We start from the raw sequence: 23,413 nt of genomic DNA, 5'->3' as shown, positions 1-23,413 counted from the left end.
GTGGCTGGCGCCTTAGCCGGTTGAGCTATAGGCGCTGAGCCCCCTCATCCTTTTCTTACCGTGTTGCAGTGCTGGGTCTCTGGTGTGTAGACTGGCAGCACCTTAGTGGGCATCCTTCATCTCAACAGGATTGATGTATATGTAAAAAACCTCTATGAAGCTAAGAAAGTTACTTTTCTTATTTCCTGAGACCTAAAAATCATAAGTAGGTGTTGACTTTTGTAAATAGCTCTTTCTGCACCAAAGGCGTTCATGATATGCTGGTGAACTTTTTGTTTTTGTTTTGAGATGGAGTCTCACTCCATCACCCTGGCTAGAGTGCCAGGACCTTTGTAAATAGCTCTTTCTGCACCAAAGGCGTTCATGATATGCTGGTGGACTCTTTGTTTTTGTTTTGAGGTGGAGTCTCACTCCATCACCCTGGCTAGAGTGCCAGGTGTCACAGCTCACAGCAACCTCAGATTTGGGCTTGAGCGATCCTTTTGTCTCAGCCTCCTGAGCAGGTAGAACTACAGGCACCCACCACAACGCCTGGCTAGTTTTTCTATTTTTAGTAGAGACAAGGTCTCGAACTCCTAAGCTCGGGCAATCCATCCGCTTTGGCTTCCCGGAATGCTGGGATTCCAGGCATGAGCCACCGTGCCCAGCCCACGATAAACTGTTTTATCTTGGATTTGTGCACCTGCCTTTGTGAATGAGGTAGACTCTGCATTTCTTTTCTCTGTCTTCACCCAGCTTGGGAATGGAGGTTGTGCTGGCGCTGAGAATGAGTTTGGCATTGTTCTTCCTTTCTGCGCTCTGGAAGCTGTGTTTGCAGAAGAGACGATGTGTTCTTGGAAAGCTGATTGTGCTGCCTGGCCAGACTGTCCGGCATGGTGGCCTGGCCCTGGGTCCTACTGGATGCACCTGCAGATACCCAGGGGTCACCTTTCTGTGCACCTGCTTGGGGTCAAGGCTGGCCTTCTGCTGGGGTCTGTTGTTGCCCTGGGCCTTGCCCTGCTCTGCTGGAGCTCTGCAGAACTAGGTGGCCACAGCACCCATGGATTTTGTGCTGAGAGAGGCAGATGGGAGCCCTTGGGGTAGACATGGGAGGAGGGTGTTTCCAGACCCAGGTCTCTACTGAGGGCAGGCTTCTAGCCACCCCAGGCACAGTGTGGGTGTGAGTTGTGTGACTGGGGCTGGTCTGGAAGGCCGTGTGCAGTTCTGGCTGATGCCCTCTTCCATGTCTCCTACTGACACTGAAAATGTTTGATGGTGTCTGGCTTGTTTACTCATTTAATATTCATTAGTTAACCTCTTCTTTGAGATAGAACCTCACTCTGTTGCCCAGGCCAGAGTGCCATGGCATCATCCTAGCTCACAGCAGCCTCAAACTCCTGGGCTCCAGAGATTATCCTGCCTCAAGTCTCCTGAGTAGTTGAGACTATAGGTGCCACCACCAGGTCTGGCTGGTTTTTTTTTTTTTTTTTTTTGAGACAAAGCCTCAGGCTGTCACCCTGGGTAGAGTGCCATGGCATCACAGCTTACAGAAACCTCCAATTCCTGGGCTTAAGCGTGTCTCTTGCCTTAGCCTCCTAAGTAGCTAGGACTACAGGCGCCGGCCACGCCTGGCTATTTTTTGGTTGTAGTTGTCATTGTTTTTTGGCAGGCCTGAGTTGGATTTGAACCCACCAGTTCTGGTGTATGTGACTGGCGCCTTAGCCGCTTGAGCTATAGGCGCCGAGCCAGGTCTGGTTGGTTTTTAATTTGAGAGTAAGAGTGATACCTTTCCCATTTGGTTATTTTTACACCTATGGAGCTCAGTCTCACAATAAGCTAATTCTCTTTATAAAATGTATTTTCATGTTTTGACTGTTTCTGCCTTTTTAAGAGAGCTTGTCTTTTCCTGTGTGTACTTTGGTTTCTGTGTCTGGTGTGGGGCAACTGGCAATCACTGTCAAGGAGGCAGAGGCCTTGGGAGCTAAGGACTCTGAACTGGGGGATCTTGCTTTTGGTCACTGACCAACCAAGAGAGTCTCAGGGACCCTGCCTAGGCTCCGTGACTTCATGGGGCAGTCTATGGTGGGTGAGGGCTGGACATTCCTGTGTGTGTTGAACGCCCCATGCATAGACTCAATATGGCAAGGCTGTTGCCACAGCAGGTATGTATGTGTGCAGGGCGCAGGCCTCTTGGCCCAGAGTCAGAGACCCATAGGTTTTGGGCAAGCTAGTGCCTGGGCCAGATTCCCTGTGGTCCCCTTGCTGGGAACCCCTCGGTTTGAAGGATGTGGGTAGTGTTCCCTTCTTCCCACCTGACCTGGCAGGTCCTGACTAGGGAGAGTGAGTGCTAGGGCTGATCCTCCGGCAGTGGGGATCCTGGAGGAGGCCATGTGCCTCCACTACACAGCCCACCCCCCCACCCGCCCACCCCGCCACCCCGCCCCTGGGCCTTTGATCCAGGCCAGGCAGCTTGTGGATGGTGGAGTGCTGTCTGCCCAGCCTGCAGCCCCGGCCATCCCTTCACAGTCTGGGGAAGGGGGAAGGGAACAAAACAGAACTTTTTTGGGGAACTTCAAAGTACACTTTAGTAATCAAAATGAGTTTCCAAGTTTCCCATTAATGTTTTGCCTGTGTGTGGTTTTTGGATTTAAATAAAGAGTCAGAAGAAAGAGACAGGATAAAATATGGGCAGGTCCTCAGCAGAGGCCTGGATGGTTCGCAGACCCGGGCGGTTCCTGCCTTTGATGTCAAACGTTAATTATTAGAAGGTAGTTTTACTGGCGATCAGAACCGGGCGCTGGGAGAGGCTGGGGCTGCCCGGCGCCCCCTGGCCTTGTCCTTTGAAGTCCCTCCACTAGCCCAGGAGGCCGCCCCATGGCTCTGTGCTTGGCCGGGATGCTGATCCCAGCAGACACCCCCACGCCTGCAGCTCCCCGGCAGCTGGCACGAGGGCTGTCTCTGATCAAAGGCCCCCGTCTGCCCTTGCCAGCTGGCGGCTGCCATCCTGCCTGCCCCTCCCCCCTTGGGGGTGATCTCTCCCCTGGTGACAAGCCAGGGTGTCCTCAGCGCCTCAACTTCTGGTCTTGCCCCCCTGCTTCTGAACTGGTGGCTGGTGCAGGACCAAGAGCGTGGGGACAAGCATGTCTGAGCAGTTATGGGACTGGGACATGAGGTGGTGTGGTACTCAGCATGGTGCCAGTGCCCCCTCTGAGGACCCACGCACCTTGGGCAAGACAGTTGTGCTGTCCCTAGGCAGCAGGCGTCCCCAGAGAGGCTGGAGTCCAGTGCCTTCTCCCTGGGCTGGGGGCTCCTGCCTCTGTTGCCCCACATGCTGACCCAGTAGCTGAGTTGGGCCTGGCCCCTGGTATGCCCAGCTGGTACTTCTGGAGACCTTGGGCTTCAAGACTAGGCCCCACTGTCCTGGCAGATGCAGCTAGAATGTTCATTGCTGTAGGCAGGGGCTTCTGTCTCCGTTGGCACAGGGACTAAGCCTGCTTCATGAGCTGGGGTGGAGGACGGGGCGAATGGAGCACCTTGAGTCACAGTGGACACAGGGACTGAGCCTCCCTCGGGAGCTGGGGTGGAGGACGGGGCGAGTGGAGCACCCTGAGGCACAGTGGACACAGGGACTGAGCCTGCCTTATGGGCTGGGGTGGAGGACGGGTGACTGGAGCACCTGCTGATCCACATGGCCGACCCTTTCCCAGGTGGGTCCTAGGGTGTTCTGTGCTGAGTGCTGCATGGACTGGGGTCTGGATGCCACTGAGCCTGGGTGCACCTCTTCTGGGACCTGCTGTGAACAGCTTCTGGGCTCAGCTTTGAACTTGCAGATGAGGTGACCCTGTGCTGTAGCCTAGGTTGATGCAGTTTGTTACTTTGGGGGGCTGATGTGCCGTACCCATGGGGACACATACCTGGACATGCTCTGTGTGCAGCTACAGATGTGGGCGAGGTGCTCCCCCAGCTCTCAGCCTGGCAACTTTGTTCTTTACTTTTGGAAACATTTTTTGTCTCTTTGTGATATAGTAATTCTTTTTTTTTTTTGAGACACAGCCTCAAGCTGTCACCCTGGCATCACAGCTCACAGCAACCTTCAACTTCAACTCCTGGGTTTAAGCGATTCTCTTGCCTCAGTCTCCCAAGTAGCTGGGACTACAGGCACCCACCAGAATACCCGGCAATTTTTTGTTTTTTCTTTTTTGAGACAGAGCCTCAAGCTGTCACCTTGGGTAGAGTACCATGGCATCACAGCTCACAGCACCTTCTAACTCCTAGGCTCAAGTGATTCTCTTGCCTCAGCCTCCCAAGTAGTTGGGACTACAAGCACCTGTCATAACGCCTGGCTATTTTTTGGTTGTAGTAGTCATTGTTGTTTTAGCTGGCCTGGGCTGGATTTGAACCCGCCAGCTCCAGTGTATGTAGTTTGAGCTACAGGCACTGAGCCATGCTATAGTAATTCTTATTCATTGTAGAGAAGCTGAACAATTCAGAGAAGCTAGAAGAACAAAAAAAATCCTGTTTTCTTTTCTTTCTTTCTTTTTTTTTTTGGAGATAGAGTCTCACTTTGTCACCTTTGGTAGAGTGCTATGGTGTCATAGCTCACAGCAACCTCAAACTCTTGGGCTTAAGCAATTCTCTTGCCTCCGCTTCCTGAGTAGCTAGGACTGCAGGCACCTGCCACAACGCCTGGCTATTTTTAGAGATGAGGTCTTGCTCTTGCTCAGGCTGGTTTCAAGCCCATGAGCTCATGCGGTCCCCCCGCCTTGACTTCCCAAAGTGCTGGGATTCCAGGCGTGAGCCACGGTGCCCTGAAGTCTAAAACCTTGCTTTCTGGCTCGGCGCCTATGGCTAAAGTGGCTAAGGCGCCAGCCACATACACCTAAGGTGGCGGGTTCAAATCCAGCCCAGGCCCGCCAAACAACAATGATGGCTGCAACCAAAAAATAGCCAGGCATTGCGGCAGGCACCTGTAGTCCCAGCTACTTGGGATGCAGAGGCAGGAGACTCGCTTGAGCCCAGGAGTTGGAGGTTGCTGTGAGCTGTGAGGCCATGGCACTCTACCGAGAGGGACAGCTTGAGGCTCTGTCTAAAAAAAAAAACCTTGCTTTCTTAGCACCCCTTGTCCCTTGACGCTGTTCACACTCTAACCCCTCTCATGCCATCTCTCTGCACACAGACCACGTGGTGTCTTATAGCTCTTTAAGCACCTTTCTCACTGTTCATGATGGCTGTAAAGGACCCATCCCCAACCCACTGGTGTCCTTGTGAATTGCCTGGTCTCCTGCGTGGCTGTTCTGTCCATTGGGCTGCTTTTCATGTTGTTACTCGTAACTTAATGTCAGTGGCCATCAGCGACCGTCTTTGAGGGGAGAGGTGGCGCATGTGTGGGTGGTGTGCAGGCTTCAAGGGGCAGGAGTGGCCCTGAGTGGCATTGCTCTGTTTCAGGAGGCATGTGGCATCAGGAGCTACCATGGCAAAATACCCTTTGTCTATCACTGAGGAAGTTTGTGTCCAAGCTGTCTCCGAGTAAATCCTTTTGAGTCCAGCCTCCGAAGTTGTGATGACCACACAGGGGTTGCCCCAGGTCCTTGGCCAAGCTGCCAGTAGGTCTCAGGGTCGCTGAGGCCAGTGTGGCCTGGGCTGCTATGTTTCTCGCAGTCCAGGTAGGGACATTAGGCTTCTCGGCACAGCATCCCCACTTTGGGCCTTCCTTTCTTGGCCTCCTTGGCTGTGTGGCCAGTCACTGGTGGTCAGGCACAGGCTGTTGTGCCCAGGCCCAGGTAAGATGCTGTCTCCCTGGGATGAAATTAAGGGCCAAGGCCTTAATGCCAGCAGGAGGGTGAAAGGATGAGCCCCAACATGACCTTCGAGCAGCAGCACCTGGGTTCTGGGCCTGGGGTTTGCAGCATTTCAGGGGCAGGCTGCCTGCTGTCCACACAGGAGTGGTGCCCCTGTGCAGGGCCCCAGCACCACTGACGGCCGACTCCCGCTCTGGCTTGGCCTCTCCTGGCTGTGCCGCCAGCGCCTTTGATGGTGGCCACGTGCTGCGGCGCCTCCCTCTGGAGGGCGGCGGAGGCTGTGAGTAACTGGAGGTTTGGCCCGAGGCCCTGTGTGGTGATTCATTGAAGCTCAAAGCCTCGAGGGGAAACGCTTCACATTCCCTCTTACCAGAGCCATTGTGGAAGGACTGGGGAGATGGAGAAAACAAAAACCTTCACAGAGAAGCTGGAAAGTCTGAGGTTGAGGTCACCTCTGAATAGTTTTCGCATTTTTCCTCCATGTGTTATCCCATCCTGGAAAATTACTGTCAAGAAAAGGAAACCTCTGTGGCCAAAGCGGCCACTGTGACATGAGCGGCCTTCTGTGGGGCAGTGGGTCCTCCGGTGACCAGTGGGCCCTGGTCGTGCCCTGGCATCCCCCACAGGGCCTCCCGAGGGCCTCCCTCGGTCTTGCCGGGCGAGTGGCATCCTTTTGCAGACTGCTGGAACCACTGCCCTCACCCTGCTTGGTGCCTTTGGCTTCTTCCTGGCCTTGGCACTGAGGTGTGGTGTTCTGGACCTGCCCTTGGGCCCTGCGGCCCTCTGTGGAGGCCATACCTGCAAGTCTTTGCCGGGAGGTCCAAAGGGCCTTCGCCCTGGGCTGAGGTGCTGGCGGCTCATTCCCTCACGTGCCTCTGTTTCCTCATTTGGTCTGGGGCAGTCATAACACATACCCACCTGTGGACTCATTTGGGGGACTCGGGGAGCCCCACAGGTGCCATCATTGGAGCATCCTTGGTACTTACTCTGTGTGTAGGCCACAGGAGGGAACCAGTACCCTCGCTCTTCCCAGAAGAAAGGGTAGGGTAGGAAGAGGGGAGCTGGGGGACATAGAGTCAGTCGGGTGGGAACCAGGCCAGGCCGGATGACATCCAGTTTTTGATGGAGGTGCTGCCGACCAAGGACTCTGTGGAAGTCTCAGGAGCTGTTCTGGAGGGTTGAGCTGTGGAGGCCGGTAGTCAGCAGTGGGCGGAGGTCCCATGTGGGACCAGTGGTCAGCAGCTCTCAGCCCTACTTGAAGCACCCAAGTGTGCCCACAGGGACCCAGAATGTCCCACATTGAGGGGTTCAGTCAGCTTTGGGAGACATTTGGGGAGTCTGGTCCTCATCTGCCCCTTGCTGGCCAGTGAGATGCGCCCTGTTGCTGAAAGTACACTTGTCTCTGCTGGAGGAGGTAGTTTCTGAGATCAGGAGGGTTTCATAAGTAGCAGGAGGCCCGGGGTCAATGAGCTCTTCTGGGGTAGACCTGGCCATCCATGACCACTGTGGCCACATGCAACCAGTGCTGACTCCCATGGCCAGAAATTTAAGGCCACGTAAAATGCTCAATTGTAGAAACATGGAATTAGGGCCCTGAGATTTAGGATGGGTAGGTGGGATGGGGCAGTCTGTTCAGTGACACAGTCCCCTTGTGCTGTTGTGCCTGTGTGCCCAGCAGGTGGGCAGGTCTTGTGAGAAACAGAGGTGGGGTCCCACCTAGGCTTCTGGAAGGCTCTGTCCTGGATCTTGACCATAAAACTGGCTGGGTTAGACCAGCTGAAGTGCTGGCCCTGAGCTCAAGGGCTTCCTGGGGCTTGAGGAGGGCCAAGGAACATCTGCCATGCAGCTAGGGGACCCACCTGGCTCTCTGCTTTAGGTGTGGGCCTCATTCTCCTGAGCGGGCCTTGGTTCAGGGCTCTGTCCGATCTGGAGCGTCTTAAAAAACAACAGAGCAGCCCCTAGCAGTCTTTGTCCTAGACCTCAGCACAGGGAACCAGTGAGCTGACTGGGGTGGTGGGGCATCCTGTGGACATAGGCCCCTGCCAGGGAGCGGGAAAGCAGCTGAGGCCCTGGGAGGTGAGTGCTCACGAGGGGACCTGTGTAGCCACTTGGATACAACAGGGACATTTCCAACAAGGGGTTGTTTTAGCATCTCCCTGGTGGGTATGATGCCGTGTGCTACGGACAGCACAAGACTGGTGCTTAACAAACGCTGCCACACCCTTGGTGGAGGAGGCATGTGTGCGTGCGTGCGTGCGTGCAGGGCATGGCTGTACCACACCAGGGGAGGGCAGACCCACCATGTGTTCATGTCTTTGTGTGGGGCATTCACTGTTGTATCTGCTGACCCTTTTGTACGATGAAATCTTTCAAAATAATGAACTGTGGCTCAGTGCCTATAGCTCAGTGGCTGGGGTACCAGCCACATACACTGGAGCTGGCAGGTTTGAACCCAGCCCAGGCCTGCCAAACAATGACAACTACAATCAAAAAATAGCCGGGCATTGTGGCAGGCACCTGTAGTCCCAGCTATTTGGGGGGCTGAGGCAAAAGAATCACTTAAGCCCAAGAGTTTGAGGTTGCTATGAGGTATGACGCCACAGCACTCTACTGAGGGCTACAAAGTGAGACTATGTCTCGAAAAGAAAAAAAGGACTGTGGGGCAGGAGGTGGTAAATCTCACCTTGGCTCTTTCCCTTTCCCTGGTTGGAGGCTCTGGGTCATCTTACCTCATCTCTATCACTTTGGCAGAACCAGGCCTTTCTTCCAGCACAGGTGAAGAGGCACTTGACCTCCCCACACGGCCACCCTAGTTGTCAGTGTGTACTCTCTTTTCCTCATGGTATGATCCTACACTTCCTCCTATGCCCAGAAACATCTGTGTTCATCCACCTAAGAACTGTTGCTGCCAACAGAACACAGACGGGGCCAAGTTGCCAGGCATCACAACCCCTATAAACAGGGCCAGTATGGCCTCCCCAGCACAGGGAGGGGACACTCTCCTGGGGAGGCTTTGAGATGAATGAGTGGACAGGTGTTTGAAGTCCCTGTGCTGTCCTCTGGCTCCCCTGTCAGTTAGCCAAGGAGCTGCCTATTCTTATGGGGGACTCAGGTCATCTGGCTCCATCTGGCCTCCGGCTTGGGTGTCCCTGCCTGGGAGGGTCCTGGGTTCCTGTGCTTTTTGACAGCACGGGTGTCCTGAGCAGAGACATTGGAAGGCAAAGCAGGAATCTAGTGTGGATCCAAAATCGTGAGGTGTTTTGTTTTTTTTTCAACTGAAACTCAGCAGCCCTTGGGTGGTGTGAGGCTGATGCTGGCTATCCTTGTATCCCTTATCTTGGAAGGGGCTGTGGACTGCAGGCCCAGGGGTACCAGTACTGCCCAGGTTATGAATGTGCCAGCAACCCACTGTCCTTCCTTCCCCAGGAAGGACCCAGGGGTAGAGTGGCCTTGTGCTCCTTGGGGCTGGCTCTGGCTTCTGCCCTTTCAGTTCTTGGTCATGTCTGGTGGTAGTGGACCCTGCCTGAGTGGCCAGGCTCAGTGCAGTGCTGTCTATGGCACTTCAACTGCCCAAGGAGATACAGTGTAGATCCTGGGGCTGCTGCAGGGAGGGTGTGGGACAGGCTGCTGACAGACCTGATTCCCGGCTCGGGGTTTAGCACCCAAATACCCATGGCCGCATCTGTGTCAGGATCCCAACCTGCCACTGCCTGGTCTGGCTGCTGGTGGACACGGTGGTTCTGGGCTTAGGGAGTTTCTGTGTTTTGTCTGCCCCTCCCCTGGGAGGCCAGGCATGCTGGCAGCCCTCTGGAATGCAGGCGCTGGGCTGTGGGGGGCAGCCTGGCGCCTGGCGTCTTGTTATAAAAAGCTCTTGGCTGCTGCAGGATGGTTGTGGCTTTGAAGGGCAGCCCCTGGGGGCCTCGGTCAGCCACCTGTGGGCCTGACTGTGCCAGGATGCTGCCTGAGGGCAGAGGGGTTCCCTGGGTAGAGGCTCCCAGGTGCTCTGTGGACTGCAGGGACCTCTTGTCCTGGACAGTTGGGGTGGCAGGTGTGGCCGAGGGCAGCCCTAGAGACACCTGGCAGGTGTGTCCTGACCAGTGTTGGGGTCGTGCTGGCCCCTGTGTTTCCTGCACAGCTGACCAGTATGGCCCTAGAGGACACCCCTAGGGTGGAGGCAGAGCCTGGGCTAGGCTGTCCCAGAGGCTGCAGAAGGGATAGGACAGAGCAGGTGGTTTCCATGGCCTGGAGCCAACGCCAGGTGTCAGAAGCAGGAAGTGAGATGCCAGTGAGGGTGGGCTAGAGGGGCAGCGGAGGTGGCAGCAGGACTCCCATGCCCCTCCTCCCAATAGCCCTGGGTGGTTTTCTGGAAGGGGCCCAGTATGGACCCCGCTGACCCAACTTGGCACTGGTCAGGCCTGACTCCATGGTGGCCTCAGCACCGAGGAGTCCCACCCGCAGCACTGTGAGTGGGGCAGGCCCTACCCTGTAATCTCCGTTCCCTCTGAGTCCCAGGGTGGCAGAGAGGGTGGCAGAGGGGGTGGGAGGTGACTTGCTCCCCAGGGGGCGGGAGGCGTGGAGTCAGTCAGGCGGCCAGGCTGTGGCCCAGAGGGCAGCGGGGCCAGTGGGGTGGCTACGCTGGGGTTTTTGCCAACACTCTAATTTGGTGGCTATTGCCCCCACCCCCATGAAGGCCAAGACATGGCCTGAGCCTGACTTCAGGGGCCTTGTGCACTGCTGGCAAGCAGAGCGCTCAGCATCAGGGTTGCTGAACTGGTGGGGAGGGATGGGCCAGCTGCTCACAGGCCTGGTGAAGTCCTTGGGGCACCCTCCTGGGTCCTGCCCTTGACCTCTGGCCCTGGACCTGACAGCTCCAGCTAGGAGCCCACCCCACAGAGCCAGGAGCCCACCTATGTTACTAACCATCAGCCAAGCCTCTGCCCCCAGCCCGTGGACCAAGAGCCTGTGGACCGAGAGCCTGTGGTGTGCCATCCTGACCTGGAGGAGCTGCTCCAGGCCTGGCCAGCAGAGCTTCCTGATGAATTTTTCGAGGTGACAGTGGACGATGTGAGAAGACGCTTGGCCCAGCTCAAGAGTGAGCGGTGGGTGCCTTGCTGGACTCTTTCCCCCTTCAGCAGTTTGCCCTGGGTCAGGGGCTGCTGCAGCTGCCTGCCTTCCCTGGGTTCAGACATGCAGGCCCTCAGCAGCACCGCAGGGGGCCTGCCCTGCCCTCTGGGGCCAGCTGGCCCTGTGGGCCTCCTCCATGCTGGGGAGACCTGTGCCCTCAGACCCTCCCCACCACAGGAAGCGCCTGGAAGAAGCCCCCTTAGTGACCAAGGCTTTTCGGGAGGCTCAGATGAAAGAGAAGCTGGAACGCTACCCGAAGGTATGCAGAGGACACGGCATGTCTCAGTGCCCATGCTCATGGCAGAGGGTCTGTGCTTCACCAGCAGCTGAGTTAGGGTGAGGGCCCCAGTGGCCTCAAGTTGTTAATTAGCCAGTTGACCCACCCTATTCAGGTTTTATGATGAAAAATTTAAACAACAAATGTTTCAGGGGGCCGTGGTATGCACATGTGGCACTAAACTGTCTTTGGCCCCAACCTGTGGCACAGGGACTTGAGGCTACAGCTCTGGCCAGCGCCAGGTTGCAGCCAGCATGTATGCCCCCCAGTCCTGGTGCCCACTGGCTTGGCTTCCCCAAGCCTGGCTCAGCTTTGGCCATTGCCACTGACCACCCCACTTGTCCCCACCCAGGTGGTTCTGAGGGTCCTATTCCCTGACCGCTACATCCTGCAGGGCTTTTTCCGCCCCAGTGAGACAGGTGAGCACCCCGCTGGGGCCCCCTGAGTTTCCCACCTCTAGTTCCTTTCCTCTGGGCCTGCACAGCCAGCTGGCCCTCAGGCTCCAGGGAGACCAGGCTGTTGTGAGCTGCTGTCATTTCCATAGGATGGAATATACTGCTTGGGTGTTTAGTCACAGCTCAGGGGGGCCCATAGTCCTCTGTGCTCTTGTCACCTGCCAACGAGGTGTGTGGGGGTAGAGGGGCACCCAGAGGAAGGGGGCCCAGGGCTGCAGCTCACTTGGAGGAAGGGCACAGTGCCGCCAGGTCCGGAGTGGGCTCCTCACTGACCTGCACCTCCCCCCACAGTGGGTGGCAGGTGGCCCTCAGGCCTTGGCAGCCTCCCACAGGGCTCACTCAGGCTGGGGCAAGGGGCATGGGGCTAGGGTGGGCACCCGTTCCTGCAACATGGCAGGGGCTCCAGTCTGGTCAGGCCCTGCATCTAAGGTGCTGGGGCAGGAGCAGTGTTGAGACCCTATCCTGGGGCTTAGTTTTGGCCCGAGAGGGTAGCAGCAGTGTCCAAGGCACCCTGCTGGGCCACAGGTCTGCATATCCTCCAATGAGACTCTCTACTTTCTTGTCCCTTGCAGTGGGGGACTTACGGGACTTTGTGAGGAGCCACTTGGGGGACCCTGAGCTGCCGTTTCACCTGTGTGAGTTCTTTCTCCTGTACCCTCTGCCAGCCGGTTGGGGTGGCATGGAGATTGCCAGGGGAAGCCTCCAGCACAACCCACCTGGAATCCTGGCTGAAGCTTAAGACACCTCTCTGGAAGACTGGGGTGTGGCTGGTCCATGTGACCACCTCAGGCCACAGCGCCTGTGTCAGGACAGGGGGACAGGTTGGGAGCTGGAGCAGAAGCCACTTTTCCCAGGGTCCTTGCTGGGTCCCTCTGGGAGCCATACAGATGGGGTCCCCTGCAGGTGGATCTGCCCTGCCTGCCCCCTCACCTCTCACTAGGGTTTTCATGGCAGGAGCAGAGGTAGGCAGAGGTCAGCCATGCTTGTCTTCTGGGGCTGGGTAGGGGCCATGTGTGCTTCCTGACAGACAATTCTCTCGACAGTCATTGCCCCTCCAAAGACTGTGCTGGATGACCACGCGCTGACCCTCTTTCAGGTACCGGGTGCCTCACTTTGGAGCTGCTGGGCAGATTCCACCGGGAGGGCGAGGCCCGCGGTCGGGAAGGAGCACCCTGGCAGTGGCTCCAGGGGATAATACAGCCTTTTAGAGCCAGTGAATTCAGAAGGAGCAGAGCTCTCTGAAGTTGCTTCTGACAGGGTTTCCCAGCCACTCCACTTCCTGTCTGGCCCCCAGGCTGGGGATGGGACCTGGTGAAGGAGGGAGCAGGAAGGCTGGGGAGCCCTCAGTTATAAGGCTGCTGCAGGCCCAGTTTGCTGCCTCTGCCCCTGGACCCAGCTGGCCTCTTCAGGGAGTGCTTGGTGCCCTCCCCTGGCTTCACCCACCCCAGTCATGCCTTTCAAGCATTCCCCAGGGTGAGGGGGTGGTGGTGCTGGGCCTGGCCTCTGAGCTGCCATGGTCACCCTTGGGAGAGCAGCCTGGGCTTCTCCAGTTCTCTGGCCTGATGGTTTCCTCAACATCCCTTTGCGTGCTTTAATTAACAACAGAGATGGCCCCTTTCTCAATGGCCAGCTGGTTTCTTCAGAGGTCTGAGTTGGGGGTAATAAGTGAGAAGGGGCTGGAGGTTCGCCAGAGGCAGTGGAGATGCCCTATGGTGGCAGGGGAAACCTGCTCCCTTTTAGCCCCAAGCCTGCCTTGCTGGCCCAGAGGCGGTGGGCCTCTCTCCATTCTGTCCCTTTTTCCACTGCTGGCCAACAATTGATAAACCTTGAATTTGGAAGATGCTTTGGGATGGAGGAGAACCAGCACCTAGGCCCCCAGCCCACCCCTTCAATTAGGAGGTCCCACAGAGCCCTGGGGTGCCACCATCTGCCCATACTCTTGATTCCTGGTGACACTGTGCCCACCAGCTGCCCTTTCCTGTCACCCATCCGCTAGGCCAAGCCACAGGGCCTCGCAGGGTGGTGTCCCTGTGACGTCCTTGTCTGCCCGCGATCAGAGAGCTGGCAGGGCTGAGGGAAGGAAGCCTGCCCCCCTTGGTAGGCAGGCCGACGCAGTGTAGAGCGCCAGCTTTCATGTCTCCGGCAGGGCTGTGCACTGGCCGCCAGCTGCCCGGGGCTGTCCTGGGGCCAGCCTTGCTTCTGAGAGGGACTGCGTGGGTGGGTGGGTGTGAAGCCAGCAGCCCGCAGCCCTCTGCAGCCCTGGCCTAGAGTGTGGGTTTTCTGGGAGGGCCAGAAGGGGAGGTTGGGAGGAGGTCAGGAGTGAGGACAGAATGAGAAGAAAGGGGTACAGCAGCTCCCTGCTTCCCCTGACATCCTGGAGGGTCTTGCCTGTCCCGGCTCTGTGTGTTTCTTGGTGCTGGCTGGTCAGCTCATCTCCTGTCTTGCTGCCCCACCCCTCTGATCCCCCATGTCCCCAGGGTGTTCCAGGGCGTGGTGCGGAGTGCTTGGCCAGGTCTCTTCCACTCCTTGGTGCTTGTCTGTGCTGGGGTGGGTGAGACTAGTGCTTAGCCACAGGAAGGGAACAGAGCAGCCATTGGGGGTGAACAGAGCACCTCTTCTTCCTGTCTGGCCACTTGTTCCTTATTCCACTGGAACTGCAGAGATACATACAGGCTGACAGGCAGGGGTTTCTGGCAGGTGCTGAGGGGAGGCAGGGAGGGTAGGGAGATCTGATTCAGGAGGGGTCAGCCCCAAAGGGTCTGGAGCACTCCCCTGTGGCGGGAGGGTCCTTCCCCAAGGCCTCATCCCAGAGCCCTCAAGTAGGCCCTACTGGGTGTGCTGTGCCCAAGTCCAGAGCAGAGCTGGGGTAGGGGATGCTGGGATGGCTTGGGCTTGTTGGCAGGATGGAGGCTGCCCAAACCCTTCCTGTACGCCCTCAGGCCATGCCATGAGCAGGGTTGGGGTGGCAGGTGTGGGCCGGCTGAACTGGTGCTAGGTGTTCATACTTCACTGCTCCTTGTCAGTGGGAGCTGTGCCAGAGCAGGTCCAAGGCTTCTTGCTGAGGGGGCAGGACCCCAGTCTCCAGGGCATCCCCTCAGAGGCTCTCCCTAGAACCAGCTCTAGACAGTGAGGGTGGCCCAGGTTGGCAACTGGGGTGGGCCAGGGTGGAGTAGGACTGACTCCGTCCTGGCTCCCTTGCTGCATTTGCCCCTAGGAACCCTGGCTAGGGAGATGGTGGTGATGCGGAACTCAGGGAAGCTCCTTCTCTGGGCCCATCCAGAGGCTGAGCCCTACCAAAGGTTTCCCAGTCTGGACAGTGGCCCATCTGCCAGCCCTCCTCTTCCACTTCGTTCAGTGGTGGGGACCACAGCTGTAGACTGAGCCCAGGCTGCCCCTCTCCCAGTGTCCTGCCTGTCCCACTCTGCATGGTCTGGGCTGTGCCAGGGAAGGGCCCAAGAACGAGAAGCAATGCTGCTTGGAGACTTCCGAGGGAGCCCTCCTGACCAGTGGTAGCCTCCAAGCAGTGCCATTGGCTTCTGAAAGGGTAGAAGGGAATCAGGCTCTGGCCTGTGCTGAGTCCTGACCAGGTCCTGTGGGACAGGACAATGCCTTCTTGTTGCTGTGAGGGTGGCCAACACAGTCCAGCCTAAGGAAAGTCCTGGCACTGTTCCCCTACCCATGTGCCTGTCCTGGCTCCGCAGCTTCCGGTGCCCCTCCAGGGGGCATGAGAGCAGCCCCTGCCCACTCCACAGGCCCTTCTCCTCTTAAAGGCTTTGATCCCAGGCGTCATAGTTAGGTTTTCAAAGCATTCACAACCCTTGTTTGTGTCACTCTGCTGCCTGCTGGAGACTGAGGTTTCAGCCTTCCTAGGCCTAGCCTTTGAAGCTTCTTCCTACTAATTTTTTAGCATCTCCCATCCCAGCAAGCCTATGGTGCTCCTAGGGCTTGGAGATGCACTCCTCGGCAGCTGGGTCGGCTTCTGGATGCATCAGCCAGGCCCACCCATGCCCAGCCCCCCCACCCTGCCTGCAGCCCTGGATTGACACTACACCCACCACTTAACCCCCAGGTCAGCGAGTAACCTGTCCTCATCCTGTTCTCTGTCCCCCTCTGGTACTGTGAAAGTGGGAGCAGAAATCCTGCTCAAGCCCCCTTTGGTTAGACCTCCAATGTGGGTGTGGGACCCTATATGTGGCACACATATAGGGGAAAACCACCTATATGTTTAGGCCTCTATGCCTCTGAGAGAGAGCAGAAACAAAAGTCATGTTTGTCTACAATCAAGGAGACTCTGAAGTAGAACTCCGGTTGTGGCCTGTGTTTTAGCCCTCCTCTCTATACTATTCCAGTAGCAAACCTATACTCTGTGTTACCCATCCTCAACACCTGACAACAATGCACACACCCTTCCCAAGGAGCCTGGCTGGGTGGTGGCTACTTCCTTCCTACCAGGCTAGGACCTGATCACTGACTTGACCTAGGGTGTGGGCTTTACCCCAGTGGAGATGGCCTGAGAGTCTTGGCAGGTGGACTCCTCTGCAGCACCTCCCAGCCTGAGATGCCAGACAGCTTGGCTCCAGACACCTGCACCGAGAGGACCTGCAAGTCCTCTCTCATGTCCCAGTGGGTTTACATTGGTCTCTTCAGCCCGAAGGAGGCCCCCAGTCTCAGACCTTCCCAGACCTATTCTTTGTTCCACGTGGGGGAGGGGATAGGAGTAGGGAGGAGGCCTTCTGCTGCCCACCATCCCCTGTCCCCAGATCCACCACATCAGTCCAGTCCTCTGTTTTTCTCTGCTCGCCACTCGGCTGGGTTCTAGTGGGTTAGAGAGTTCCCAGCAGGCATGAGGCTGTGCTGTCCTAGGGAGCTGATTATTCCCAGGTGTGGGGGGATAGGGAGAGATGGTAAAAACACTAGAATTCACGCACCACGAGAACGTCTACTTTCAGCTGGAGCTTGGGGTGGTCTGTGGGTACATTAGCCTTGCCTGCAGGCCAGGGACTGTACAGATGGGCACTGCCTACAGAGGATGGAGGGACCTGGGTATGGCTATCTCCACAGAAATGGGCGCTCTGCCCATGAGCCCCTGCCCTCCCTGCAGGCGAACCTCTTCCCTGCTGCCCTCGTGCACTTTGGAGCCGAGGAACCCACAGGTGAGTGGGCACTTGCTCTGCAAAGTTTGTCCCTGGGCCCTGCCTTCCAGCTTGTCCAGTGCTCAGTGTAAGATGGCCCAAAGAGCACTCATTCTGGGCAGTGTTTGCCCTGGGAGGGAGGCCTGCAGCTCTGGACACCCACCTCCCCAGCAGCTGCAGGCTGGGACAGCCGCCTGCCTGGCCATTCCCCCTCCCAGAGTCAGTGGTTGGGTGGCAGGTGGGTCCTTCCTAGGGCCACAGTGGGTTTGGCCTCTCTGCAGGTCTCCATCTGGATCCCAGGCTGTTGGAGCACACTGTGTCCCCATCTGCGGCTGATGTGCTAGTGGCCAGGTAGTGGGGGAGGAGACTTGGGGGCTCATCAGTGGCAGTGCCCACCATCCTGTACCTTGACCTCTTGTCCCCAGGTGCATGTCCAGGGCCGCTGGGTCCCCACCCCCATTGCCAGCCCCTGACACTGCACCACTTGAGTCCCAGCCAACTGCTGAGGAAGGGGCACTGGGCCCCCTGGAGCCCAGCCCGGGCACAACCCAGCCTGTGAGGAAGAGCCTGGGCAAGGTCCCCAAGTGGCTGAAGCTGCCAGGTGCCTGGGGCTGCAGGGCAGGTGGGTGGCTGGGTGGGTTGGGTGGGAGCCAGGGCTGGTGGTCATCCTGGTGTGTTTGCACTGCAGCCAGCAAGAGGTGAGAGCTGCCAGCCCAGGTGCCCACTCTGCCAGCCAAAGGATCCCCACCCCCACCCTGAGTGGGAATAAAGACTTGTGCTTCTCTTGAGAGTCTTGTGTCCTCTTTCTCCAGACAAGGGTCCTCATGGGCCTCTGCCTGGGCAGGGCCAGCTGGAGTTCCCAGGCCCTGGTTGAGCATGGCTGGACTATGGCATGGGCCCAGGTGGCCCTCACTGGGCCTTATTCTCATTAGCAAGGACATAGGTGGCCACCCAGAAATGGCAACTGGCAGGAGCAACTCCTTACCTTTACCTAATTAGCACCACTAATTACATCTCCAAAGAGAACAAAGTGTGAGGGAGAAAAGATTTCTGGACAGATTACCTATACCCTAGGCCTGGGGCCACTGCAGGGCCTGGCCTTTTAGGTGCCCCCAGAGTTGTTGCAGGCTGGGGTCCTAGCATGTGTCTTCCTGACAGGTCTAAGCCCTTTGCCATGGGAGCAGTTGGAGCCCAGAGACCCAGAGGAAAGGGAGGGCCAGGAAAAGCCCTGGGTGGGAGAGGGGCAGGCTAGGTCAGGAACAGAGGAATTGGCCAAAGCCCATGCTGGGGGGCCTCTGAAGGTCCTCCCAAGGCTGCTTTGGGTGCCCATGGGGTAGCTGTTACCTCTTCTGCTCTGGGGCCTAGCTGCTATCCTCATATCCAGCCCCTGGTGGCCTTTCTCCTGGCTGCTGGCCCTTACCTGGGAGCCTTTGAACATTTCTCTGCGCTGGGTTAAGTGAGGTCCAAATAGCTTTGGAAGGTAAAGAGTAGGCTCCAGTCATTCACAGGGAAGGAGCAGCCCAAGGCCCTGCATACTTCCCATGATTTGGCACAGAGCTGGCCTCTGAAAGCTCACACAGACTGGTAGCAAAGGGGAAGCCTCCAGCCAGGATCCCTCACCCTGTGCATCCTGGTCCGGCCTACAGCAAGTGGGTTCAGTGGCATGAGACTACCACAGTTCTTCATGGAAGCAGCTGCCTACTGGAAGCAGCTCCCAAGTGGCCCCCGTGGCACCAGTAACATGTTCCAGGATGGTGGCCACATGTGCAAGGGTTCCAATTTCATAGCCCTGTGCAGGGTGGGGCAGGGCACACACATGCTTTGTTACTCTGTCCTGAGAGTTCTGCTTTTATCCTACCAAGAAGGTGGACAGGAGCACAGGGGCAGGGAAAGAGTTTGAAGCAACTTGACTGTGGGTGTTTAATGGCAATAAGAGGGCCCAGCCTGGAAGATTGTTTTGATTTATTGATGCTGCTTTGTGAGAACAAATTTATAGCTCAGGGAAGCCTCTTAGAGGAGTATCAGATGACTGAAAGTTACAAGCCAGCTTTGTTGTTGGGTGGAAGGAATGTGGAGGAGATAGCAAACATGCAGGCTACCTGCCAGCCCTTCACCAGCACCTGCTTCCCAGGGACCCCTCCCAGCAGGTACAATTTCCCCAGAGATGAGAGGTAGGGACCCTAGGCACCATCCCTATGGGCCTGTCCTCAAGACCTTCTACTGTCTGTGTCCTGCAGCAACTCTGGCCAAATGACAGCATCCTGAGAAGGCTGGAGGACAATCTTCCCAATGTGGTTCAACTCTGGTTTGAACCTGCTCCAGACCTCTCAGGCTCTTCTTCCCTGTCTGAAACCAGAGGCCACAGGAGACAAGAGGCCTGCTCCGAGTGGGGTGGCTTCTGGATCCCTAGAAGTCCAGGAGCTGTGGGGAGAGGAGTGCTCAGGGCTGCCCTGAGGAGCCCCACTCCTACCCACAGCACCCACCTACCAGCTGAGGGAGCACCTTCTCCAGTTGATCCACATCCACAAGGGCCACATCCTCTGCTTGGGCCTGCCGGACCCCACGGACAGCTGCTTCTACCAAGACAAGAGAGGAAATGAGTGATAGAGGAAGCCGGGGGTTCCCCACCACCACCCACCCATAGGCAGCCCCAAGGTGGCAGCTGTGGCTTCTGATAAAGAGCTTTTTAGAGGACGTAGAGCTCAGGCACTTGCTGGAAACACGACAATTCACATCTTGATTTTCAAGCGCGAGTCCCTCAGCTCACCCACAACGAAGATCTTCAGCAATTCCACCATAAGCTGCAGTGCATCCCCACTGACTGTAAGGCAGGGGGCAGGTTATGGGGGACTCCCACCCTGCAAGGCTCAGATCCTCCCTGAGGCTTGGCCCCTGGCATCCCCGCACCTTTGGTCTTGGCATCCTTGAAGTGCAGGTGCAGCAGTTTGCTCACCAGCTCCTGGAGGCGGGGTACAGGGGTCAGCGCCAGTCCCACAGCCCCTTAGGCATTTCCGTCTGGACAATGGTTGTGAATTCCAGGTGGAAACACCAGGCATCCTTGGGATTCTCCCAGGGTAGGGAACTTGCACGCTTAAGAGTAGAGGGAGCTGGCTCGGCGCCTGTGGCTCAAGCGGCTAAGGCGCCAGCCACATACACCTAAGGTGGCGGGTTCGAATCCCCAGCCCGGGCCCGCCAAACAACAATGATGGCTGCAACCAAGGAATGGCCAGGCGTTGTGGCGGGCGCCTGTAGTCCCAGCTACTTGGGAGGCTGAGGCAAGAGACTCGCTTGAGCCCAGGAGTTGGAGGTTGCTGTGAGCGTGACGCCATGACACTCTACCCAGGGGGACAGCTTGAGGCTCCGTCTCAAAAAAAAAAAAAGAGTAGAGGGAGCTATGTGGGTAGAGGCTGGTGAGAAAGCAGCTGAGTGACCTCCCTGTGGGAGGCTGCAGGAGTGAAAGCCCAGTGCCAGTACCATGGCCAGTACCATGGCAGCCCTAGGTCACCCTCTGGGGCTCTGGGTAGGGAAGGAAAGAAATCAAGACTTCTGTGAGGACCTGGGGGCTAGCACATAGGTGTCCCCAAGGTGGGTCCATAGCCACCAATATGTGCTAGCTGGAGACAGACCCTCTTCTAGGCACTGGGTCAGCCCTTCCCTGCAGCCAACATCTGGTGCCCAGGGAAGTGCAGAGCTTGGCCAAGTGAAGTCAACAAGGCTGGAATGGATTTTGGTGCAAAGCAAAGCTTAGGTATGTTTAGTTGTCCTTGGCAGGAAACCACTGTCTTTCTTGGGGTTTTGATAGAGCAGCGCTGGCCTTCAGAGAGACCAGGGAGCAGGAAGGAGGCGGTAGAGGGGTCTTAGCTGTAGCCTCCAAACAGCAAACAGAAGGAGGCATGCTGGGACTTTGCTGTGTGACCTGGGACCCTGAAGGGATGGTACCACTCTGGAGAGGTGGGGGCCAAGGACTGGAGAGTTCATTTAGGGGCATAGAGAACCATGTGAGCTGTCCCAGCAGAGCTGGGACTCTTAGGCACTTCCTGAAGCCATGGGACCCAGGAAGTGGCCAGGCAGAGTCCAGCTACAAGTGGCTAGGAAAGGAGCCAAGTGGGGATGGGAATACAGCAGTGGGCACCCAGGAGCTCAGAAATTGGGTACTGTGTGGAGGGTGAGTGGTGGCACTGAGCGCAGTTTAACGAAGCTGGGGAGGGGGCACCCCAAGCCCTTTACACCCCCCACCCCCAGCAACAGGAGTCCTTGTCAGTGACCGTGCAGGCTCAGCGCCACCTGCTGGTCCTTCCTGCTGGTATAATGGAAGGTACAAAAAAAGCTTGACCTCCCTACCTGCTCTGGGACCCCCAAAACTGGTGCCCAGGAGAGGTTGGAAGGAAGGCCACTCCAGAGAGCAGACCACCACCTGGGGCTGTTGGGACAAGCCACCAAGCAGTTCTATACACAGTGACTTTGAAGAGGGCAGCATTGAGGAAGCGTCTGAAACAAACTTAGCCTTTGCCCTTCTAGGGTCCCGTGGCCTTCCACCCTTCTACTCATCCTTGTGTGTAAGGACCACAAACCCACCCAGGTGTGGACTGAGCCCTGAGGCAAGGATTGGCCACCCTCTCGGGTCTGTAGCTGTGGGGTTGGCCTGAAGGGAGTCACAGCCTCCCAGTGGTTTTTTTCAGAGCCCTAGTGCAGAGTGATAAGGAAAGGATAATGGAGATCCCCGTGTCTCTACAAGGCTTAAGTCCTCTGCCAAGGATGTATTCACAAGGGGCTGAGACTCTACCTCCCCAGACCAGGGCCACGAGGCCCTCCTGGTGCACCTTCCTGACCTCGAGGAAACTCAGTGCCTCTCCAACTTTGGCAGAGCAATAAAATGTCTCAAACACTCTGCCTACAAAGGGTCATCTGCACAGGCCCCCGGCCCCGGTGAGGGAAGCCCAGCACCTGGATAAGACGGCATGGATCTGACCGAACCCTGTCAAGTCACTTATCTCCCGTGCCTGCTTTCCCACAGGTGGACAGGTTAACCTGTGTCGGGTGTGCCCGACTGCAGGTGCTGCGTGTGCTACTAAGGAAGCATTTAGCCACCCACGGTTTTCCAGGCAGGGCCTGGCCGCCAGTGCAGACAAAAGGGAAACCACCAAGCTAAGCGGTTTTAAAAGTCCTGCCGGACCTATCTTCCCTTAAGAGGAAACAACCAGGTCAGGACGGGAGGCAGCAGGCCCGAGTCCTGTCGGCCGGCTCAGATTCCGCCCTGACAGCGCCCTTCCTGCATACTTTCTGCAGACACGCCCTATCTGACCGCAGAGTGCGCGGGTTGGTGAGGGCAGATCGGGGAATGGGCCCACTCTTTGGAGGCACGGGCGGGCAGCATGAGTCCTCGCCGGCCTCATTCCTGCCCGGCCGCCTGCCTGCTTTGCCCCTGCCCGGCCGCCCTCACCTTCCGGAAGCCCGCTCCTTCTCCCTCCATGGCCACCGCTTCGGCGCGCGCGTTCGGGAATCCCGCCCCGAGTAGCCAGCCAATGAGCCCGTAGCGCTCCCTAGGGAACCTGACCTAGGCCGCCCCGCCAGTGAGTCCCAGGACGCCTCTGGGAGCCCCGCCCCCGAAACCCTGCCAATGAACCGAAGGGCGCTCTCGGGAGCTCCTCCCTCGGACGCCCAGTCAAATAGGCGAAGAGCACCCGCCCGCGCCCTGCTTGACCTCCAGCCAATGAATCCAGAGCGCGCTTTCGGGAGCCACGCCCCCGGACCCCCTGCCGAAGAGCCCGGAACGAGCTGCCTCGGTTCCTTCTCTTGCGGCCCGCCCCTTTCTCTCTAATTGGTCCGTGGCGAGCACTGCCTCCGCAAAGCCTCCTGGGAGTCGTAGTCCCGCGGCCTCTCCCGGCGTGACCCGCTCTTCCTGGATACCAAGGCCGCGCGGTCGCTGGCGAGCAGGGAGGGGCGGCGGCGTGAGGGCTAGGGCCGGGAGGGACTGGGGCACGTGGACGCTCCTGCCTGCCCCCTCCCCCGCGCGCCGGTGGGCCCACGCACCCGCGGTGGCTCTGACTTCGGCGCTCCTTCTGCCTCTTGCCGGAGTGAGCCGGCCCTTCAGAACGTCCCGCTAGGGCCTTAATTGCCTTCATGCCAAGGGTCGACCCACACTGAGCGGCCCACTTTAGCGCTGCCCGCGGCGCGGGGCTTGGCGCCAGCCCCCACAAAAAAAAACTCACGCTGAGGCCTGGCCCAAGGATCATGCGGACATGGAAGATTTCAGGCGCTCCTACAGCCGCCTGTGCAAGGAGAGTGGGGCCAAGCCTCAGGAAGCTGTCCTGCAGCAGCTGCACCAGCTGCCAAGGGGCCGGCTGGACCTGACCACGCAGAGCCTGACGGTGGACACCTGCAGGGCGCTGGGCAAGCTGCTGCAGACGTGGGCTCTGCTGCGGGAGCTGGTGCTGAGTGACTGCATGCTGAGCGAGGAAGGTGGGCTTGGAGGGCGGGGCTGGACCGTTGCTTGTTTGCAGCTGCACCTGTGGCCTCCTCAGCCACAGCGGCCTTATCTCTTCCTCTGGACGTCCCCTCTTTCTGTAGCACAAAATGACCAACAGTGTACCTTCTAGAAGGCTGGGAGCGAGGGTATCTTTTCTTTTTTTTTTTTTTTTTTTTTTTTTT

General features: G+C 57.7%; 3 protein-coding genes across 12 annotated transcripts in view; 2 read left to right on the top strand and 1 right to left on the bottom strand.

The window, feature by feature from the left end:
• ASPSCR1 (ASPSCR1, UBX domain containing tether for SLC2A4) overlaps positions 1-17,553 on the top strand; it is a 44,488-nt gene extending 26,935 nt beyond the window's left edge. For 5 of the 8 annotated variants that reach the window (XM_023511085.1, XM_023511088.1, XM_023511089.1 and 2 more), the window contains exons 8-16: positions 10,704-10,876; positions 11,079-11,160; positions 11,531-11,597; positions 12,206-12,268; positions 12,677-12,729; positions 16,735-16,786; positions 17,047-17,116; positions 17,191-17,366; positions 17,454-17,553. In XM_023511085.1, coding sequence (XP_023366853.1) covers positions 10,704-10,876; positions 11,079-11,160; positions 11,531-11,597; positions 12,206-12,268; positions 12,677-12,729; positions 16,735-16,786; positions 17,047-17,116; positions 17,191-17,366; positions 17,454-17,467 — 750 coding nt within the window. In that variant the 3' untranslated portion in view covers positions 17,468-17,553. Of the gene's footprint in view, positions 1-10,703; positions 10,877-11,078; positions 11,161-11,530; positions 11,598-12,205; positions 12,269-12,676; positions 12,730-16,694; positions 16,788-17,046; positions 17,117-17,190; positions 17,367-17,453 lie in introns of those variants that run through there. The other 3 variants (XM_012803166.2, XM_023511084.1, XM_023511086.1) reach the window with 2 other exon arrangements.
• A 1,156-nt stretch (positions 17,554-18,709) lies between these two features.
• CENPX (centromere protein X) lies at positions 18,710-22,330 on the bottom strand. 3 transcript variants are annotated; one of them, XM_003786538.3, is made up of 5 exons: positions 22,206-22,330; positions 19,673-19,724; positions 19,533-19,586; positions 19,253-19,341; positions 18,710-19,186 (listed from the first exon to the last, which is right to left on the bottom strand). In XM_003786538.3, exons 1-5 carry the CDS (start codon positions 22,233-22,235, stop codon positions 19,172-19,174), a joined length of 240 nt encoding a protein of 79 aa, XP_003786586.1. In that variant the 5' UTR covers positions 22,236-22,330; the 3' UTR covers positions 18,710-19,171. The 3 variants fall into 3 exon arrangements, with proteins under 3 accessions (XP_003786586.1, XP_023366850.1, XP_023366849.1); XM_023511082.1 differs by having other exon boundaries at positions 19,268-19,341; XM_023511081.1 differs by having other exon boundaries at positions 19,253-19,335.
• A 402-nt stretch (positions 22,331-22,732) lies between these two features.
• The window catches only part of LRRC45 (leucine rich repeat containing 45), a 7,881-nt gene continuing 7,200 nt past the window's right edge, over positions 22,733-23,413 (top strand). The window contains exon 1 of the mRNA XM_003786048.3: positions 22,733-23,224. Within this exon, the coding sequence (XP_003786096.1) occupies positions 23,005-23,224 (220 nt within the window). The 5' untranslated portion in view covers positions 22,733-23,004. The remainder of the gene's footprint in view (positions 23,225-23,413) is intronic.

Source organism: Otolemur garnettii, unplaced genomic scaffold (assembly GCF_000181295.1).
Source record: "Otolemur garnettii isolate 467f Iridium unplaced genomic scaffold, OtoGar3 scaffold00018, whole genome shotgun sequence".
NCBI classification, from domain to species: domain Eukaryota; kingdom Metazoa; phylum Chordata; class Mammalia; order Primates; family Galagidae; genus Otolemur; species Otolemur garnettii.
The sequence above is the reverse complement of the archived record's forward strand: the minus strand, read 5'-3'. Positions and strand labels throughout refer to the sequence as shown.